The sequence below is a fragment of the Gobio gobio genome, assembly GCF_949357685.1.
Source record: "Gobio gobio genome assembly, chromosome: 12".
In the NCBI taxonomy this organism is placed as follows: Eukaryota; Metazoa; Chordata; class Actinopteri; order Cypriniformes; family Gobionidae; genus Gobio; species Gobio gobio.
This window is the reverse complement of record NC_137105.1, coordinates 16,985,113-17,004,826: the sequence shown is the minus strand read 5'-3', so window position 1 is coordinate 17,004,826 and position 19,714 is coordinate 16,985,113. Positions and strand designations below refer to the sequence as shown.

The 19,714-nt window shown below is 38.8% G+C and overlaps 2 protein-coding genes across 2 annotated transcripts in view; one reads left to right on the top strand and one right to left on the bottom strand.

Annotated features, from left to right (window-relative positions):
- elp3 (elongator acetyltransferase complex subunit 3) overlaps positions 1-12,373 on the top strand; it is a 32,689-nt gene extending 20,316 nt beyond the window's left edge. The window contains exons 10-14 of the mRNA XM_079831760.1: positions 5,097-5,290; positions 7,688-7,778; positions 7,860-8,153; positions 9,126-9,207; positions 11,146-12,373. Coding sequence (XP_079687886.1) covers positions 5,097-5,290; positions 7,688-7,778; positions 7,860-8,153; positions 9,126-9,207; positions 11,146-11,222 — 738 coding nt within the window. The 3' untranslated portion in view covers positions 11,223-12,373. The remainder of the gene's footprint in view (positions 1-5,096; positions 5,291-7,687; positions 7,779-7,859; positions 8,154-9,125; positions 9,208-11,145) is intronic.
- A 3,071-nt stretch (positions 12,374-15,444) lies between these two features.
- On the bottom strand, positions 15,445-19,628 carry LOC307134579 (serine/threonine-protein kinase pdik1l-B). The gene is made up of 4 exons (XM_079830440.1): positions 19,433-19,628; positions 18,151-18,846; positions 16,785-17,010; positions 15,445-15,990 (listed from the first exon to the last, which is right to left on the bottom strand). Exons 2-4 carry the CDS (start codon positions 18,763-18,765, stop codon positions 15,758-15,760), a joined length of 1,074 nt encoding a protein of 357 aa, XP_079686566.1. The 5' UTR covers positions 18,766-18,846; positions 19,433-19,628; the 3' UTR covers positions 15,445-15,757.
- Between the last annotated feature and the right edge of the window lie 86 nt (positions 19,629-19,714).

Below are 19,714 nucleotides of genomic sequence, written 5' to 3'. Positions count from 1 at the left end.
GTATACCTCACAGGTTACGCAGGTGGTTTAAAAATGTCATTCTCATCAACTAAAAGAGTCCAATTAATCAACGTTTCTGTGAAGTAGCTGCTAGGATATCCAACATTTCCATATTACTTTCAGGTGCTTTATTAATTTTGACACTCAAAGTAAAAGGAGCTACTGAGTCATAGTCCTCATCAAGCAGACTGCCCAGAGGTATTGGGACAAAAATGAGACTAGAGAAATGTTCCTCCTTTAGATAAGTTTGAAGTAAAAAAAAATAGTGAAATTAAATTGTTTTCCTTATCACACAGCCCTAGGTTACAGTGCGAGGAGGCAACAGAGGATATACACGAGATTATACAGTATAGGAACACCAAAACACGCCTATCCCAAAGAAAATTTCACTATTATCAGGTGCCAGTAGCTAATTGTCGCATAGCGGGAATGATCGGTGAATGTAAATGAAGTGGGGAGTGATGTGCTATGGCAGGCTGCTCTTTTATGGCCTCTGTCAGTGTCCAGCTGTGACGCATTGGTTCACATTATCAGGGGCTTCATTATGTGAAGTGAATAGAGCATTTATTATGGTGGGTTTCATTACCGAAGCATGGAGATCCAATCAGTGACTGCGCTCTGGAACCCATTCAAAGAGCTTCTCCCTAAAAGACTGTATTAAACACCAACCGGGAGCAATCCAGGTGCCAACAGGTTTCTTTGATGTCTTAAGCGAACGCTGTCAGTGCACGATCTCGGGAGTTTAGCTATTTTATTTATTTTTTTATTTTTTTATGCTGGTGATTTATTTCCCATTAGGAGAACAGAAGAGCCTAGAATGAAGTGTGACATTAATGTTGCATAAGAAACATCATGATTAACTGAGTGCATTTATTTAAATAATATTTTGCATTAACAGTCATGTAAATGCCACTTAACTGTAGAAGAGAACCATTAACTTTTTATTGCAAATCATCCAGTCTCTAGAGTCTAAAAAGGCATGTATCTCTAAAGCTAAAAGTCTTCACTTAGATTTTTACATTGTTGTGCCGAGCCCACATTACACCTACCTCATTTCCCCTTGGGAGGCTCTTACTCGCCCCCACACTGCTGCAATCAACTGACAGCTCCAAAATATTTGGACAGCAACACCTTTTGGGCTCTATTTGTAATTTGTAATTGTGGTATTGCAATTAGAGGCTAAAAGTGCAAACAATCTGCTTTATTTTAAATATCCTCTTTTTTTTTTTTTTTTTAAATATCCTTTTTTTTTTTTGTGATCACTCTTGTGGGATTTTTTTTTTGTCCTTTTAATGTTATTCAAAGTTCCAAAAAATCAGAGAACTATGTATTTTGATGAAATAAAATGTTACCAGTGCGATATATTATGACATACTATGCCCCTTTTCACAAGCTGTAATATAAAATATATATCTTGTAAAATTTGCCCCTATTTGGGTGAGCCAAAACGCAGCATTTTTGTGTGTCTCTTTAAATGCAAATGAGCTACTGCTCCCCGCCCCCCTTCCAGAAGAGATTCTTTACACAAGCTTCGGATACTCCATCAACAACAAAATAGGCGAATCTCACTCAGACAAAAATGTCAGAAATAACCTGACATTTGTGGAGTGAGTGCAGCCTTACATGTTTGAACTGGAGTCGGAAACATATGGAGAGACTAGGTAAGAGGTTGCAACTTTTAGACTGCCCCGCTCCTGTGGCTCCAGAGTAGGGATGCATTGATATTAAAGTTCTGGCTGATACCAATAAAACAATTAGTTATTATCATCCTGTCATTTAAAGGGGGAGTGAAACACTCAGTTTCAGTCAATCTTGAGTACCTATAGAGGAGTATTGCATCCTTCATATCTCCGAAAAGTGTTTAGTTTTATTATATTTATAAAAGAAAGATACGCTGTACCGAGTCTTTCCGGAAAAAAAAACGAGCGGCTGGGGGCGTATCGTGTGGGTGGAGCTAAAGAATGACGAGCGTACGCAGCGATTTGCGTTGAGAGCGCCTGAAAGCTGTGACATCATTAAACGTGGAGAAAAAAAACTTTATCCTAAATAAAACATTGAGATCAATCAGATTTAGCCATACATATATGATCCAGAATCAGATCTAGAGGCTGAAATTGAACAGGAGAAGCAGCAACGACGACTACAGCAGGACGTCTCTGTGGTTTGTTCTGTAACTTATATATGCTTAGCTTGTCATGCTCGCGAGTTTTACAACATTTGTGTATGTTTACTCGTGGTTTATGAGGACATAATTTGGTTTATCGACTGTATGCGATTTAATGTTAGCAGTAGCAAGCGGAACGGCTTTGCACGTCAGACTAGTGCATGTTTACATAGAAAAACAATGGAATAGTTGCGCATTTGAATGAGCGAGCCGATAGCTAACAACACAAAGACATTTAAAGCAGTTTTACTCACCGCCTGCTTCCAACGCACGACTGTGAACCTTAATCGCTGGGACCGCTACAAATCCGGAGTTGAACTGTATCTTGTTTATAAACCATCGTCGCCGAAATTCAGGTAACAAACGAAAACACTTGCACAACTCTGTTGCTGCTCCAGAAAAAACAAACTCCATCCACTGTCCCATTAACGCTGGGTTCTTTGGGAAGCTGTGCAGGGTTGTCTTGCCCTGACAACCAAAAACACATTTCGTGAAGTCCTGTGACTGGCGCGTAGCCGGCTTCCCTAAAGCGTTTGCTCTATCGCTCTGGTCGCGCGCGCGCCCTTCCGGGAGAAGAGTCTGTACGGCCCGTACAAGGACATTCCACCCTATCTGACGTCAGATATACCCATACTCGAAAAAAAAAACTTTCCAAAACTTATGAGAAACCGGAAGGAGTTATTTTTGGCACAGAAATAATCCATCAAACGTCCAACTTTTTTTTTTTTTGAAACTTTGTCCATGTTTAGGATGTGAGTCTTTAATAGTGTAAAAAGCTCAGTATGCATGAAACAGCATTTCACCCCCCCCCCCCCCCCCCCCCCCCTTAACCAATTATTGACTGATATTACAATATTGATTGATACCGATAGGATGATTATTTATTTTGATGTTATGGTTGTTAACCGATAAATGGCCTATATTAAAATTCTGTCTGATACCAATAAGATGATTAATTATTTACATGTTTTGGCCGTTAACCGATAAGTGGGCAATATTAAAGTTCATTACTATTCTATGTAAATAAATTAAAAATAAAACGCTTAAAATTTTAATAATTTAAAATGCTAAGTCATTTAAAAGTGAATTTTGGTATTACAACATTATAAAATTGGTATTAAAACTGTATATTATTCATTCTGAGATTTGCTGAAGATTATATTTAGCAATGTTTTTTCAATGATTTGCATTATTTGTATTTTACGCACAAGACACCCCTTCTTTATTAAAGATAGATTTGGGTCGGCATAACCATTTCCCTGCAAACTGGTCAGTGTGTTCGTCAGCACCAAGTTCCTGTCATTTTGTTTTCCACTTCATATTTCTGACCATGTTGTTGCTTTTTCTGATTACAATGATATGTTTGTACCTTGTACGAGCACCCATACAAAGCATAGCAATTTTTTGACAATAATTGCTTGCAGATCTGCCTCCTAATTCCTTCAGTGTTTTATTGGGATCCGTTTCACGCATTAATTTGAGTGTATAGCACGAGAGAGAGAGAGATTAATGGCTCTGGAAGGTGGTCTCTGACCCCACTGCTATCAGCTCCCATCCTCTGCCACCATGTGCCCACACAACCTCACCTGTGTCACCCACCAGCAGCGCTCGGCTGGTTTATCTCACCTAACCTGCTTTCTCTGATGCTCGTGCTCTCCTCTTCCCCTCCCACTTCCGTATTTGCTTGCCTGCTCGCTCTCCGTCACGGCTCTCCTCACCTTTCGAGACGGGGACCTGTCTGCGCTATCTCAGGATGAGTGTGCGGTGGAAAGGAGTCGTGGCTTGGTGATAATGGAATCCCATTACCGGCTCGTCCGACTCTCACTTCTCACTTATCTTACTGTGTGCAGACTCCCCTCCCCACATAAAAAAAACACTCAGCATAAATATATCACACAAAGACTCATTTCACTTGACTCTTAGAGTAAGGAGAAGCTCAAACAGCAATGCTAGTCGTGGCTCGAGTAATCCATCATTTCAATTTGCTTTTGAAAGGCAAATATTTTTGTTTGTTTGCACTATTTTAGAGCGGCTGTTTAGTTTAGACCCATGCAGTCTTTAAATGCACCAATGTCAAGTCTGATGATTCGCTAGTATGTCAGGAAGTAGGACAGTTCCAATTAAATGACCATTGGCATTGTCTCTTTGATTGTAATGGTTATGTTTCTGAGTGTGCCGCGTGAACCCTGAGGTTTTCAAAGTGATGGGTTGAAAAAAAAAAAACCCAGCTCTATTACGTGTTAAGTAGCAGACGTAAGCAGGATCAGTGACGGAAGTCGTGAGTCTTTATTTAGCAGTTTACCAATTCTTGAACTCTTGAATTATGTTATTTTCCAATTATGTTTGATCCACAAAGTACTTTAGGTGAGATGAATCAGTAGACTTTGCATCACAAGTATCTCATAAGAGCACAAAGCCTAACAGCATGCAAGCTGAATATGCTTATATTCTACCTAAAATTGTGCCATGAATCTCATGTCTACAGCTTTTAATTTCCATTAAGAGATAAGTGGCAACAGTTTGGAAAAAGATTAAAAGTTTGATAACTGGTAAAATGTATATTTTATTATTTTGTGAAGTCTATGTTAGAGCTTGCAGATATCACTAATTACAGTGCAGTGTGACTGATATTATGCCTATATGTTATAAATAATTTAGTTTTATGATGGCAAATGAGATCTAAACTTGCATTATAATAAGTTATATAATGTATAAAACTGCTTAAATGAAAAACATATTTTACACAATATTTACTTAGAATTCACCACAAAAAATCGAATTAAAATAAAATAAAAATGCTTTTTATGCAGTGGCATTTATTGCTGTTTAGTGCATTCATTACTGTTGTTTAGTGCATTCATTACTGGTCCTAGTTAAATAAGTCTCATGTTAGCACTGCTCTGCAAAAACATCTCTTGTCTCTGTCCCCCAGGAGTTTTTTGAGAACCCTGCGTTCAGACCAGACGGGCTCAAACTTTACCCTACGCTGGTGATTCGAGGCACTGGACTGTATGAGCTGTGGAAAACGGGCCGCTATAAGAGCTACTCTCCCAGTGCATTGGTGGACCTGGTAGCACGAATACTAGCGTTGGTCCCACCATGGACTCGTGTGTATCGTGTACAGAGGTAAGAGGGACTTAACGTTACAGTTTTTTAGATACAAAGTTAGAGGTGACCGTTATGTTAAGGGCGGTAACTCTAGATCTTGTATTCCATTAAAAATGAGGGAGAGTAAATACCCTAATGTGAATTTTTCACCTCTGACCTGTGAATTCATTTAGTAAGAAGACCAACAGAGTATCTAGGTGTCAAAGACTAATTTGGCTAATCGAAGCTAATTCTGAATGATTCTCATGTTATGGCTGATTATTAGCCAATATTAAAATCGATACTATTTTGTATAAATAAATTAAAATACTTACACCAGTCATTTTGAATTAATAAAGTGAGTTGAGGCATCACAACATTTGAATGTACTGTATGAAAAATGGGTAACACTTTACAATAAGGTCACTTTAGTTAATGTTAGCATTAACTAGCATTGAACAATAGATTTGTAACAGTATTATTTATTCATCTTAACATTAGTTAATAAAAATACTAAATATACAAATGTTCATTGTTAGTTCATGTTAACCATTAAATAATATTACAAGATGCAACTTTAATAATGAGTTTAATAATATATTACTAAATGAAATCAACTAAGATTCATAAATACTTTAGAAGTATTTTGTATTGTTGGTTTATGTTAATGTAGTTAACTAATGTGAACAAATGGAACTTATTGTAAAGTGTAATCGAAAAATTTATATTTTAGCCCCGTTTCCACCGAAATTACCCGGAACAATTTGTACCAGGAACATTTTTTCCCCCAGACCTGCTACTGTCTGCGTTTCCACTGCTGTCTAAAGTACCGTGAAGATTAGGCAAATTAGTCCAGAGACGTGGGACTGCGCGTGACTGTTCCTCCCAGTCACCGACGGACAGTAATCATTTTTGTGCGACACTGTCTGCAACAATAACCTATGACAATAACAAGTATGGAGGAGATGCAAGCAGCGCTGCTTTTGCTAGTTATGTAACGTTATTGGTTTACTTAAGAGGTCATTAACAAAACGAGAAAAGATACGAGCACTGATACTAAAGCGTATTCTGAAAGCTCGTAAAGCTAGATTTAAAATAAGACAACGTATGTTATTATCAGCTATTACGGACATTGACCGTGAGATTGCCGAGACAACGCGCGCCATTGGACAGAAAGAGCAAGACTGATATTTATTTACTGAACGCAGAACGAACCTCGCAAAAGACTTTTAAAAATGCCAGTTGAAATAAAATTCTGCGTGGAGTCAACCTGTTCAGCGCCCAAGTCCCACCTCCGAAAGTTCCCGAACTTTGAAAAAGTACTACCTCGCGAGCAGGGCCGTATGGAGGGGGAAATATTTACTAGTAGTGGGAAGTTCGGATCATTTTACTGACTCGGATCTTCGAATCTTGTTCAGCAAAATGAACAAATCTTTTTTCAAGTCATTTCGTTCATTCAAGCAGAATCTAATGTTATATGCTAAATTTTTCAACACATTTAGTACTCTTGGAATAAAAAATAAACTATAAGCTAATGCAGCCATGGCCAAATTTTGAGAAAGAAATGATTAATTAATTGCTTGGCTTTTTCAGTTTATGTATGCAGTCTGTTAGTTCATCTCACCTCCCGATCCAAATCTTTCTTTCTTTTGTCACTTCACATTTAATCATGTCTGTTCCCTGGAAAGTTTAGTTCACCTCTCGTGTCTTTGGGTATGAGCCGTTCCGTCATCATGTCTGATCTGGGCCGTGACAGCCTCATATGCAATACAAGCCTCATATGCAACGATTTGAACGAGAAGACTCGAGAGATTAACTAATCTTTTTCTGGTGACTGCATAGCCTTGCCTATGGGTCTGGGACTTGATGAACGAATGACTCAAACCCGAAGACTCGAGACTGGTGAACTAATCAATTCTGTTTCCTGTACAGAACATATGGGAGGTTGCGCATGCGCAGTCAACACAAAATGAACGAATCGCTCTCTGAGACAACCTGTTGTTCTCGAGTCATATTAAAGATTAGTTCAAAATGAACAAATCTTTCATGAACGACACATCATTAATATTAACCCGGAACTTCATTTAGACCCTGGTTCCTGCGGTCGAAACACACCGAGTACCACCCCAAAGTTCCTATTTCCTGTGGAAAGTTCCTGCGGTGGAAACGCGGCTTTTGTTTAAGATTAACTTCAGTGTTAAATGATGGCAAAGTAATCCTAATGTAAAAATAAAGGAAATGAGCATTAACAGTCAAATATCCAATATCATTCGATACTGATAATTAAAAAAAACTATATCAGTAACCAATATGGTACTGATGTATCATGCATCCTTCAAAAACTGAAGCATTTCCTGTTGCCCATATTCATTCTAGTGTGACCACCTTTTAGTTTTAAACTGCTTTTAAGAAGGCTGATAATCTGTCCTTTTTTAGGGATATCCCTATGCCATTGGTGAGCTCTGGGGTGGAACATGGAAATCTGAGAGAACTGGCATTGGCCAGAATGAAAGACATGGGCACTGAGGTAACCTTAAATCTTCAATCGATTTGTTTTCCGTATGAATTCAAGGCCATTCATTATAAACCATGTTGTTGACTGCCGCAGTGTAGAGATGTACGAACCAGAGAAGTGGGCATACAAGAGATTCATCACAAAGTTCGACCATATCAGGTCGAGCTGATCCGCAGAGACTATGTGGCTAATGGGGGCTGGGAGACCTTCCTGTCTTATGAGGACCCTGAGCAGGACATTTTAATTGGTCTCCTACGTCTTCGCCGCTGCTCACCACAGTCCTTCCGGCTCGAGTTGAAGGGTGGCGTTTCCATTGTTCGGGAGCTGCATGTCTACGGAAGTGTTGTCCCTGTCAGCAGCCGAGACCCCAGCAAGTTCCAGCACCAGGTAAAGACACCTTATATCTGCCAGTAGCACACGGCAGAAACTGCTTTAACATGATTTGACATTAGTGATGCCTGATTCCTCATGAAGGTCTCATTACCAAAACGTTGAATTAAAATAAGATTTTAAGTATAGCAGTGTGTCTATTTTTGTTTGATTATTTGCTTCTATTCATTCCTATTCACCTGCTAATAGGATTTTTCAGGAGTTGTGGTGTCATTTCATTTACATTAATGATGGTTAAGGTTGTAGTCAAACTTGGCAGGTTTGGTTCGATTAAAGCGAACTCTGGTGCGATTGCTCTGTTTATTACAGTTAATTTGATTAAGTGTGAACCCTGCTGCACACCAAACACTGACCAAAGACATCTAAACAAACCTAAAAGAGGATGTCATGTCACAACATGTGACCCTAAAAGGGACATAATGCTCAAGCATACCTGTTTTTTCTAGTCATATGAGCTATGCTGGCCGTAACAGTTCGGTTCAGGAGTTGGAACCACTGTCTTCGTGCAGCAGATCTCCATTTGTGTGTGTAACGGACGAATTCCTGGCACTGTTTTGACGCCTTTAAACATTTTTATAAGCACTTCACAAGCTTTACGTACATACAATGAGAATGTTTATTCCAGCACACAGCATTGTTTTTAATGTTCGTCGCAAAATATGTCATAAAAGGCATTGTTTTGTTGTTTTTGTTGCTTTTTGTATCTTTAGGTTCAGTGTTAAAAATAACCAAACCAGGGCTAAATGTATATGTATTTTTTGGACCAAAAGAACCAAGAGAACAAATGTAAACACACTCTAGAAGTGTGTTGAAAAACCTTTCCTCTGGTGTGAGAGCTGGAGATAAATGTGTAAATTGCCCAGATTTTTACAATTGTATTTTTATTTAAGGCATATTTTTTTCATGTATTGTATATAGTCTTACTGACTTGTATTCTCATATGTTCTCTTTCACCTTGTGCATTTGTAGGGTTTTGGGATGATGTTGATGGAGGAGGCCGAGAGGATAGCCAGGGATGAGCACGGCTCAAGCAAATTGGCTGTTATCTCAGGTATCAAATATATTCTCAGCGTTAACGGAAATGGCGCTTTCATTTTGTTGGTTCTTCTCTTGCCCTCGCTTGAAAAGAATGAATACGGAATTTTGACATGCACCTCTCCAAATCAACTGCAGGATGGAGATAACGGCAATTGGAAAATAAATGAAAATCTGCATTCATATTATTCCGGCTCTGACCATTTACTGCATGTCTGACAAACTCAACAGTAGAGTATATTGGAAATACAGTGGGGTTCAAAAGGCTGATACCACATTCTGAGTGTCTTTTTTTATTGTAATTTTTGAATCTATATGGCATTGAAACACTGAAATTATGGTTCCTCTCACTGGACATAAAAGGGTGATTATTATTTTTGCTTCAATCAGAGCTAATTCATTAGTATCAATATATACAATGATATTACAATACAAAAATAACTCTTTTCAATTTGAATATACACTATATTGCCAAAAGTATTGGCACACCCTTCCAAATCATTGAATTCAGGAGTTTCATCACTTCCATGGCCAAAGGTGTATAAAATCACACTGCGTCTACAAACATTTGTGAAAGAATGGGTCACTCTCAGGAGCTCAGTGAATTCAAGCGTGGTACCGTGATAGGTTGCCATCTGTGCAATAAGTCCATTCGTGAAAATTACTCACTACTAAATATTCCACGGTCAACTATTATAACACAGTGGAAGCAATTGGGAACAACAGCAACTCAGCCACAAAGTGGTAGACCACGTAAGCGGGGTCAGCACATGCTGAGGCGCACAGTGCGCAAAAGTCACCAACTTTCTACAGAGCTACAGACCTCGAAACTTCATGTGGCCACCAAGATTAGCTCAAGAACAGTGCGTAGAGAGCTTCATGGAATGGGTTTCCATGGCCAAGCAGTTGCATCCAAGCCTTCCATCCCCAAGTGCAGTGCAAAGTGTCAGATGCAGTGGTGTAAAGTACACCGCCACTGGACTCTAGAGCAGTGGAGACGTGTTCTCTGGATTGACGATTCACGCTTCTCTGACAGGCTTCTCGAGTCTGGGTTTGGCGTTGCCAGGAGAACGGTACTTGTCTGACTGCATTGTGCCAAGTGTAAAGTTTGGTGGAGAGGGGATTATGGTGTGGGGTTGTTTTTCAGGGGTTGGGCTTGGCCCCTTAGTTCCAGTGAAAGGAACTCTTAATGCTTCAGCATACCAAGACATTTTGGACAATTTCATGCTCCCAACTCTGTGGGAACAGTTTGAGAATGGCCCCTTCCTGTTCCAACATGACTGCGCACCAGTGCACAAAGCAAGGTCCATAAAGACATGGATGAGCGAGCTTGGTGTGGAGTAACTTGACTCGCCTGCACAGAGTCCTGACTTCAACCCGATAGAACACCTTTGGGATGAATTAGAGCGGAGACTGTGAGCCAGGCCTTCTTGTCCAACATCAGTGCCTGACCTCACAAATGTGCTTCTAGAAGAAGGATAAAAAAATTCCATAAACACACTCCAAAACCGTGTGGAAAGCCTTCCCAGAAGAGTTGAAGCTGTTAAAGTGGGCCAACTCCATATTAAATCTTACAGATAAGAATGGGATGTCATTAAAATTCATGTGCATGTAAAGGCAGGCGTCCCAAAACTTTTGGCAATATAGTATATTTTAAAATGTAATTTATTCCTGTGATGGCAGAGCTGAATTTTGAGCAGCCATTACTCCAGTCTTCATTGATGATTTGGTGCTCAAGCAGCATTTCTTTTTATTATCAATGTTGAAAACAGCTGTGCTGCTAAATAATATAAATCTTTGTAACATTATAAAAGTCTTAACTGTTACTTTTGTTCACTTTAATGCATGCTTGAAAACGAAAATCATGAATTTCTTTCAATTAATTTGGATGTAACGTTGAAAGAAAGGTTCTTTTCTACTTTAATTCTGAATTTTAGTCATATGTTTGTTTCAGGTGTCGGAACAAGGAATTACTACAGAAAAATGGGGTATGAACTGGAGGGGCCGTATATGTTGAAAAACCTTTACTGAAGCAGAGAGGAATTCAAACCAAGATGCATCATATTCCCTGGAGGACACAGGCAGGACACTGACTTTAAGGGCATTTTTACACCCCGCCTATAATTGGATGGGCATGAGGACTAGAGAGGGTGTATGTGGTGTCGCACAAAGCAAACTACTATTTTGCTACATGCCAGCCAAAGAGAGTTTTCTGTATGTGTTTTATTATGAAGACCATGATGCAAGTATCAGTGCTTGTTAGAAAGGTAAACCATTCTCCCTTAGCCTTAGCTCCCATTTTACAGAGTTCTCTTTCCAGTATACTTGCCAGTGCATTTACTTCTCTGGGTTAACACTCATTATTTTCGGTTTCTATTGACAACACTGGACATAAAAGAGAAAAAACTGCGGAGGCTCTCAGCTATCCCGTTATGAAAGCGCACATTTTTCATGTGGATTTGGGAGGGAGAAATAATGTATGCTTGCAGCTTAGCACATTTGATTAATCCACCATTTTTCCTGTTCTGTTCATTTTGAGGATGGATTAATTGCATTTTCATGTTTTCTTGGCTTTGCATGAAAAGTGTTCATCTGGTCATTTTTTATGGTTAATAAAAGATATTTATCCGGGATTTCAGTTATCACATGATTGTACATTGTCATAAATCGCATGTTGGCACGAAGGCAGATGATTCGGATGAAGTTGAATAGACATAATACAGCCATCACTGAACGTTCAAAAGAATTAATGAGTAAGAAATCATCTGCGGCGGTCTCCTGTCCGGCTCCGATATGAAAAACTGTCACCAAAATGATGGAAATTCAATTGCCTCTATTTTTGACAGAATGAAAAGTTCACTGGAACTACTCTGCTGCGTTTTAGAGGCTGTCACCACACCACCAATTTCTGAGAAATGCCGTCCGGCGTGGCGAGACTCTCCTCCACAGGAGACCTCATGATATGTCTGCTGATGGGTTTTTACTGCTTCATTTGACATCGCAATACCCGATTATATCGCTATCTCAGCCTGTGAGTCAAGGTGTCAGGCGAATGATGACCGACCTTGCTTTAAAGCCAAGCTCAGTCAGATCACACTTGTAAGAGGTTTGTCATCAGAGAAATGGCTTCCAATAAAGGCAATATGTTGTTTTGCCACCACCCCACAATAAAGCGATGATTTAACAATCGTTGATCTCGTAATTTCCCAGCACAGACCCTTTGTTATGACTTTAATGGCTTAATAACCTCACAGTTAAAACAATGAACAAAAGCACTGTGTCATAGTGTCATCCTAAACACCAATCGGCAGCTTTCACTAAATCTCAGGAAGTTTTAACTAGACAATCCCATACTGGATTTTGCTAATTAAACTGGCCCATTGCAGTCATTATTCCTCATGAGTGAAGTCTTACCATTGCAGAATTAATACTGATGTGTGAAGCCAAGATGATGACCTCAGAGAAAGCTGAGTGCTGCGTTTAGATAATGTGCATATTTCGCCACCGAGGTCAAGATGAGCCATCGCAGGGTTTCATTTGCAAACCAGTGATGCGTGAGGAAAAGGGCAAAGTGTCTCTAGAGATGGAAATGTCACAGATGAGATCCACTTAGAAGGTTTCTCAGATGCATTATATTATTGCCGGTGAGGCTGTAAGGTTTTGAAACCCTGTGTGACCCTTTAATACGCTTGAAAGTCATTAATAATCATCTTTGGCATTATTATTGGCTTTCATCAACTCAACACTTAAGTGAACTGCTTTGTCTTGATCACAGAGATCTGTAAAAAAAAGATCTGTCTTTTTTCATTTTCTAGACCTGAAAACTACTGAACACAAAAACTTCAAATCCAGCCACATACCATTTATATCCATTACAAAGGAAGACTTTAATTTCCTGTAAAAGATGAAGCACTCTCCCAAACCAAAAAGTCGTTTGATGCATCCTGCCATGTGCAAACAAAACCAACTACAAGACTGGCCAGAAACCAAGATGGTCCTGTTGGTTGAAAACAGGCGATCTGAATGATTGATACGTGTGCCATCTTTCACAGATACACATTAGGGGAAACCAAATAATTTCGCCTCCTATCTAGATGATGTACATGCGCCACCAGCTGAGAAACTTCAAAGGTTTCAGTCATTTTGACTTTCTATAATTATACTGTCGCTCAAGGTGGCGATTTGTGGTGTGACCGCTCTGAATGCTCCTTGTTTCGTGTTTTGCTGCGTCTGACAACACGACTGAAAACGATTATGACTGGCTATCCTTATAAGCATGAAGGCTGTGTTATGTATTCTACAGATAAAGCAAGTTTGAACTTGGAAAAGATGATTCACACAATTGTTGCACTTGTTTTGTACACTCTAAAAAAAAGGGGAACCTTTTTTAGTGCTATATAGCACCAATTTTGGTGCTTCAGTGGTTCTTCAGCGGTTCTTCAGAGGTGCTATGTAGCACCTTAGTCAAAGAACCGGTGAAGAACCGCTGAATAACCACTGAAGCACCAAAATTGGTGTTATATAGCACTAAAAAAGGTTCCCCTATGATTACGAGCCAAGAACCATTTTTGGTGCCATATAGAACCTTTTATTTTTAGAGTGTATGGTTCTTTAGTAGTCTTTTAAATAAATACATAAAATAACACTTTAATCATTGAAAACACCACAAAATAGAGCAAAAACAGTTATATTAATAGGGCTGCATGATATATTAAAGGAAAAACGCAATATGAGAGGCACTGTAAACCCTAATGCTCAAACAAATTAATTGGTTTGAGTAGAGCCAACTCAAATTTGTTCAATCAAATTAATTGAGTATTTGGAAATTTATTTTTCTTTTGAGTTCACAAAACTGACACAGGTTAAGTAATCTGAATAGCTTCATTGATTTGGGTTTTATGAACTTGTTTCTTTTAATTTAGACAAACTTACATTTATCTGAAACTGGGCTGGGATTTCTTTTTCCCAGCATGCTTTGCCATGACACTCAAAAGCGAGAGTAAATGCTAAAATGAAGTGTTATATAATGTTGTATATTTTTTTGTGCAAGAGTTAAGTGGGAGATTTAATAGTGTTTAAATGTTTTATGCTAGTTAATATTGTTTTTTTGTAAGGGTACCATCGACAAGTGGAGCATGAGCTTAGTTTGAGAACAGATACATCATATTAAATGCTTTATATTGTACTCATAAGCCCTGTCCCATGCACTTTTGGTCTTGCAATGGCTGCCGCATGCGCGTTGCATGCGTGTCCGTTAAGTCCACGAGACCATAGGGTGTCCCATTTGTCATTTTAGGTCTCAGAAGGCACTGGTGCGGGTTCCGCAGCGGACCTCTTCCCAACAGTCAAAGCGGCGTTACGTCATGAAAGTGCGGACTCGTAGGAAGACCGCGAGGGTTTAGGGTGCCATTTGGGACAGGACCATAGTGTACTCATTCGTCAAGTGCTATGCTAATACTATCAAAGCATTTGGTCTTTAAACGTTAAATTTCTTAACATAAATTTGATGGAACTGATTACCTCAAATTTGAGTTTTGCCAACTTATTCTGGGTTACAGTGTGCTTTAAGTGTGTACAATTTAATTAAAACTGAAAATGATATACCGGTAACCAACATGTTTTAAGTTGTGAAAAGAAAGCATCACTACAACTGAATGTAAACAGCAGTGTTAACTGTAGCATTCCATAAAAAAATATTGTAAACAAACTACCACTAACTCTTTGTCAAGTATAGCTATACTTCAACTTTATTTTATTTATATAGCACATTTAAAAACAATTTTGTTGCCCAAAGTGCATCAGAAATTGAGAATATAAAAATGATACACGCATATCCCTTACTGTAAAAGCCAAACTAAAAAGACCTGCTGTGCTGACTCACCTGCCTGCAAACTGTTCCACAATTTAGGAGCTACTACTGAAAAAGTACGATCACCATTTGATGACTTCTTGGACTGAGGACTTGGACTTTGATTTGTTGATCTTAGTGACTTAACCAATGTGTAAAACCCTAAAAGGTTGGAGATATAATTTGGGGACAAATTATGAAGAACTTTAAAAACCAATAATAAAGATCCTATTAACTGGTAACCAATGGAGAGAGGACGGTACCGGAGTGCTGTCAGAAGCCTGGCAGTATTCTGTACAATCTTCAGATGAGATAATTGCAGATGACAGATCCCTACATAGAGGGAGTTAAAATAATCAATTCGCAGTAAGTAATAAAAGCATGAACAAAAATCTCCAAATCTTTAAAACGAAGAAAGGGTTTTATTTTTTATTCTAAGCGGATAAAAGCTACTTTTTACAACAGATTTAATCCGTTTATCAATTTGTACAGTTGCAATATTTCAATTTCCTATATACTATACATATAATTCATAAAACATCAAATTGTAACAGATACACAGCACTAAATGAAAATGCAAGGCAAGTAACACATAAATCTATTTTTTTTAAAGTCTCAATTTCCAACTGGACGAACAGAGTTCGATAACATTTATTGGCTTCATCTTCAAGTTATTCAGTGTACAAAGTAGATCGGTTGTTAGCATGCTGCTCTGAGATCAGTGCAGCTCTATGGCACGCCGGACCCTCTTCTCCAGCAGGTCTGCGGTGGGCCGGGCGTCAGGGTCAGAATCTAGCATGTCCAGCAGTAGCACGCACATAGCGTGGTTTGGAGGCGGTGGCAGTGGCGGAGCTCGTCTTGCCCTCATAGGGATGGTCAACTGCAGGTCGGGATTCTGACACAGCGCTTCACCTAACGGGGTGAGCCAGCGGCCTCGCATTACATATGCACCTAGAACAACAAGGAACAGGAAACGTTGTTATGCTTAATCAGGAAATGTTATGCTTAATCAATTTTCATTCATTTCCTTCATTCATTACTGTGTGAGGCGTTTCCTTTGATCTCCCAAACGCTACATTTGAATTTGCCCCGTTCATTACGGCAACACAAACAAACCAATGCATTTCTTCAAAGCACATAACTTTCCTAGCACAAATACATTATTATTCACAAAACTTTAAGGCCACACGAAGAGGTTAATGAGTGGAAAGATGTTAATCGCCCTTATATAAATAAGCTAAGACATTTGACCTTTTTGAATGCCTGCTAGCAGCACAAAGTCGCTGGGTCCGAGTAATTACTGAGGACTGCCTGAATAGCCTATGCACTCCATCCAGAACCTGCATCCTCAGACCACTTTACATGATCTCATTTATTAGTTAATGGGCTACTATGTCAAGCACTCGACAACAAAGCTTTCTCACCGAGATAAAGTGGTTCGGATGAGGGAAGTAGTAAGAGGAGTTAACAAAATAGCCACCTGCCTGCCAATACTAGTGAAATGAGGCTCTGAAAATTGTGAGAATTACTATTTCTGTGAAGTAGCTGTGACAATCCCAAGATGGTGGGTTTTATATTAATCAGCCATCATAATACCTCATTCACTGCATATGCAAGTTCCTATTTCATTTTAATCATAAAAATACATGCATCATGGATCAAGATTGATTAAGTAACAAAGACCTTAAAAAACATTTAATGGGTAATGCTAAATGAGCCAACGTATTTATCCCCCCTCGACTCACCCAGTTGTTCCTGATTGGTGCCATCCTCTAGGAAAATGATTCTCTCCAACACAGCCCAAAAAAGCACACCCAGAGAGAAGATGTCAGCCTGGGCTGTATAACTACGACCTGCCCAAACTTCTGGAGCCATATAGAAGTCTGAGCCGCAGGTAGAGGAAAGAGCCAGTCTATTCCGGACACCATCTGTAGGATTGTCCACCATCTTACTGAGACCAAAATCTGCCACCTGTAATACACGAGGAGGGAGGTAACGTTAATAACTAGAACCAGCTTTTTTATTAATGTTAATTTTCACATTTATAATTAAAATATATTTAAACAATTGTACAATAAAACAATTTAAATAGTATATCAAATTAAACGATTTTAAATAATTATATCTATAAAACCATTGCTATTCAAACCATTTCTTCATCTACTGAATGAGGAAAAAAAAGTAAAAATCTAGTCTAATATTATTGAAATTCTTCAGTTAGATTTTTTACCACAGTAAAGCCTCAGATATACTTGCAATTGAAAATTGTGTAAGCTACAAAAGCACTTAATCTAATAGTTAAAAATAGAAGTTCAAGTCCTTTTTTTTAACAACTATAGACAACTCTAACTCTAGATAAGCCCAAGGCAACTTATTATCCACATTGTGCGATGCCTAATATTTGACTGGATTTAGGGCGCAATGGATCAGTCGCTTCAAAGCACACTACATTGATTGTCTCTACATGCAATGAAACGTAAAAAACTCATTATTCGAAACTTTAGAAGAATGGATTTTAAGACGATCCATTTCAAACATTATCTGTAAGGTGATTGTTTTGCTAGACCTTTTAGGGGTGATGCTGACATACACAGTCTTTGTATTGATTAAAAGAAAAGGCTAAAAAATGTTTAGGTACATTTTGTGACTGTGAGGGGGAAAAAAAAACTGCAATATTCCAAACGCATTGCATCAACTGTAGCTTTCTTATCGTATGAAATGTTCCCTAGGCACAAATTCTGAATAGTTTTTACATTGTAGGGCAACACCAGAGCCTTTGTCTACGTCTAGCATGCAAATACAAGTTCAAAAGTACTTTTGTATTGCTGTGTTATTTATTACAGTCAAGTTATAAGTGTAACACTTTTCATGCCTACAGACTAATAACAATTCAATAAAAAGGGAAGGCAGAAGAAAAAAGAGACAACGTGGCTCCATTAGCAGTATAGACTATTTCAAAGGCAAGATGAAAGCATGTAAAAATGCAAATTGGGCCCATGACAAGTGCACTTAGTTTGACTCCATACTCCACGTGCATTTGATCACTTTAACTAATATTACTGTTTGTTAGAAGTAGATGCTTGTGTATATTAGACTGTATCCATTTTGTACCTTCATGACCGGTCCTGCTTTAGTAAGACAGACAAGAACATTATCTGGCTTTATATCACGGTGCACTATTCCATGCCCGTGCAGGAACATAATGGCACTGCTGAGCTGCTGAACCACTGCATGGTTGCACTCAGCATCCGGCGGCCTGGACAGAATGTACTGGTTTAAATCCCCTCCCTCGCAGTACTCCATCACTAACCAAAAGGCAAAGCAGCGCCTGGGAACTTCCCCCTTGGACATAAGTCTCCTCTTTGACCTGGAGGGATTCCTCATTTGGGTTTTCCAGTCTTTGTCCACCACTCTCCCTTTGAGAACACTCTGCACCAAATCCAAAGGCAGCCTGCCTGACCTTAGGGGCTGCAGTGTTCTAGGTCCAGTCTGTAAGAGACAGTTGTATAGAGCGATGACGTTGGGATGGTTCCGTGCGGTGATTCTCATAGCCCAGAGCTCCTGCAGATACAGCTCTATATTCTCTGGGCTACAGCATGGTAGACGTTTAATGGCCACTGTGTCACCCTTCTCACCCCACCAGCCAGTCTCTGTTACACGTCCCTTGAAGACCACTCCATAGCTGCCCCGTCCCAGTTCTTGTTGCAAAGTGTAGATATCATCCATCCTAGCAGCCTTTGTTGTTGTTCACTGCATCAAATGCAAGAGTCGCTGGTGTTCTCAGGTGTTGAGTGTTATTCCATTGTTCTGATAATACAAGCAGAAAAAAACAGTACATAAATGTTTTTATATATATATAAAGCTTTACATTGATGTATGGTTTGTTAGGATTTGATAGGAAATTATTTGGCCGAGATCTGGAATCAGAGGGTTAAAAAAAAATCTAAATAATGAGAAAATTGCCTTTAAAGTTGTCCAAATTAGTTATTACTAATAATAATACAGTTTTGATTTATTTACGGCAGGACATTTACAACATATCTTCATGGAACATGATCTTTTCTTAATATCTTAATGATTTTTTGTATTGCCACAAATATACCCGTGCAACTTATGACTTATGGTTTTGTGGTCCAGGGTCACACACACACACACACACACACACACACACACACACACACACACAAACGTAAACAAGGTCCTTCAACTAGACAACACAATTGTATTTACAGTTCCTATTAATACGCGATTAAATTGTCTTTTTTTATATATAAACATGTATCTTACTTTAAAATAACATAGACATAGACGCTATCAAATTATTAAACTAACGTTTCGTTACTTTAGCATTTCCACTCCTGTTGCTTTTTGTCAATACTGTGAATAAACTTACCCATTAAATCACGTCAAATGGAAAGTGTAGTTATTCAGTAGTATGTAGTTTTTTGGTTTGTGCTTTGTTTTTTTAGGCACATATAATTAATATAAAAACGTATTGTCAGTGTGCGATCTAAAAGCACACATAATACAACTTAACGTAAACAGCATTTCCGTAATAACATTTCCGTATGCTTCAGATCTTCGCGCGTATGGTGGTGTTCTGCGTTTCTATTGGTCAATGATGGTGTTCTTCGTTTCTATTGGTCAATGCCGTTGTATATGACCGCGTTCCCCA